The 2,561-nt window shown below is 38.8% G+C and overlaps 1 protein-coding gene across 1 annotated transcript; it reads right to left on the bottom strand.

Annotated features, from left to right (window-relative positions):
• Positions 1-228: 228 nt before the first annotated feature.
• Positions 229-2,102, bottom strand: LOC114282211 (uncharacterized). The gene is made up of 2 exons (XM_082897126.1): positions 1,379-2,102; positions 229-410 (listed from the first exon to the last, which is right to left on the bottom strand). The coding sequence occupies exons 1-2, from the start codon at positions 2,100-2,102 to the stop codon at positions 229-231; spliced, it is 906 nt and encodes a 301-aa protein (XP_082753252.1).
• Positions 2,103-2,561: the final 459 nt, after the last annotated feature.

Here is a 2,561-nt window from a genome sequence, read left to right as displayed (position 1 = left end):
CATCGACCACACCTGATCTGACTTAGTTTCTCTCCCCGAGATGGTGTCCGATTCTTCTTCGGTCGCCTGGAGGACGTTTAACTGCCAGTGGATATATGATAAGTCATCTTCCGAGAAAAAGGGTTTGTCAACAGTTGGTATTCGCTAAATGTATCCGAAAAAAGCTGCTTTGTACTGATCGACAGTGAAAAATTGTTCAACACATGTACTAAAATCCCTTCCACTATTCTATATTGCAACCACCACATGTGCACATGGGAATCCATTCAATTGCCACTGGAAACATGAACATGAATGTTTGCCAATGTCTACCAACACCGTTGGAAATGAATAGACATTGTATATGTCTTCATTTGCCTTGCTAACAATCCATGTGCAACCATTGGAGTACGCCTCCCTAACACGACTTCCTATTTGTGGACAAAGTAACCCATTCCAATTAGTAGCCAATAATTTACACTCAGCCCTCATAGTCATTATCTGATTTCTGATTGTATCAACCAACCTTGTGATTGGGTAATTACGGGGTATCAAGTATCCATTTATTAAACGACTCTGCAGCATTCGAGGTCATCTCCCCATACCGTTTTCCCCTGATGACATTTTGAAAACATAATGAAAATGTTATCACATATTGGGTACTTTCAATGTTATCACATGTAAGTATTGTACAAACCTAAAATACGCATTGGCCCAATGGTTCAATGGCATGTCTTCCAAGAAATTATTTATTCTAGATCGTCCTGATCTTTTTAGCTTGGTCAAATGGTGTTGAAACGAAGCCTTGGTTGGACTATATGCTAATTCACGCAACTTGGCCATTAAACCAAAATAGACACGGTTGTCAACCCATCGTAATTTGTCCCTCAAATTTACTTGGAGATGTTGTAAGCAGTATGCATGGTGTGCAGATGAGGATACAGTAGGCAAGCATTCGAGCAAGCCAACATTACGATCAGATACGAAAGTTAATGTGCGAGCACTACTGACAATGTTTGTCAAATGCTGTAAAAACCAAGTTCAATTTGCAGTCATTTCGGAGTCAACAATAGCAAAAACTAATGGGAATAAACCTGGCAGAATTGACAAGTTTTATGTTAGATGTGTAATATTTTTAACGAAGTTTACGTTCACATTAACAATTGTTCAGAATTCAAATCGCACCATACACAATGATAAGAAAATAACATTAAATTGGAAACAATCTTGCCATTGGGGATCACCCATTGCTATAGTGGACTAATAAAAAATGTTTAGTCACAATGTGATACGTTACTATATGAAATTTTGAAGTAATCATCGTAAGACACGTACCTTTGTTGCCATCCATCCCCGCCGCTGCAAGCAAATTGCCTTTAACTCTCTTTCAAAAAAGTACCATCAAGAAACAATAATGGGCGGATATGGTTGAATTCGTCAATGCAAGATTTGAATGATATGAAGAACCACTTAAATCGGCCAGTTGATTGCTCAAAATCCAAGTTGACATAACTCCTAGGGTTGTACTGCATAATCGTATCCGCATCCCACCTAAGTTGATCGAATGAAACATGATAGTCACCATACACTTCGGCTCTTGCCTTCTCCACACCTAACCAGGCTATGTGGTAACTAACATTCAGTTCGTACTCCTTTTTTAGGTCAAACACGACGTCAGTGGGACATGTAAGCGGCTTATCACATAACCGATCACCAATAACATTGCAAACTAGTTCAAAATTGAGTCTACTATTCTTTCCAGTGCGAACAATAGCACCACAATTATGCAAGTTGTTCAACCTCTTCAAGTAAAAGTATCCATTGCATGTTTGAACCCTTCCATGTATCAACCATGTACACCCTTTTTTCTCTCGTAATGTGCACACAGTCGTGACCCGCACTGAATCGTTTTTCACAAATTTGAAGTCAAACCCACACTCAATAGCATATTTGGACAGAACCAAACGGAAAGCAGCAACACCCCCTTCAAAACATTGGCCTACGTGACTAATGTCGTGTGACCAATCAACAGTCATTAACGTTTTCTTACTATGGCGACAACAATTGGACAACAAATCTACATTAGTTTCAAGACCCAATAATTGTTCAATGTTTGGATCCATTTGATTTGCGGATATAGTCCCACTGAATTGATTACCTTGAATCAAATCATCCACCTCATTTTACGAGTCAGTCGCAACGTTGATATGGGTAACGCCAATGGGCCTTGCAATGGAAAACATGTTTTCCATGTCCACATCATTACTTATCATGAATTGGTTCTTGTGACAAGGTAGTTTGTAAGATATGGAAATCGATGATGGTGTCACATCCACCCACCTGTCACATAAATTTTCAACCAATTGTTTGAATGTCAATCCATTAACACCCTTGACAGCAACAGTGGATGAACCGAAGGTGCGAAATAGTATGATGTCCATATCCTACACAACAGAATAAATGAAACATTAACCGTGTCACGACATTCTACAAAAAATCAAAAAAAAAAAAAAAAACAAGGCATGGAAGATATGTGATATGTAATCAAATGTAAGCGCAGTAACGTCGACATCGTACAATGT

The sequence above is a fragment of the Camellia sinensis genome, chromosome 12 (genome assembly GCF_055761805.1).
Source record: "Camellia sinensis isolate YWXY chromosome 12, ASM5576180v1, whole genome shotgun sequence".
NCBI lineage: Eukaryota > Viridiplantae > Streptophyta > Magnoliopsida > Ericales > Theaceae > Camellia > Camellia sinensis.
This window is presented reverse-complemented; position numbering and strand designations above follow the sequence as displayed.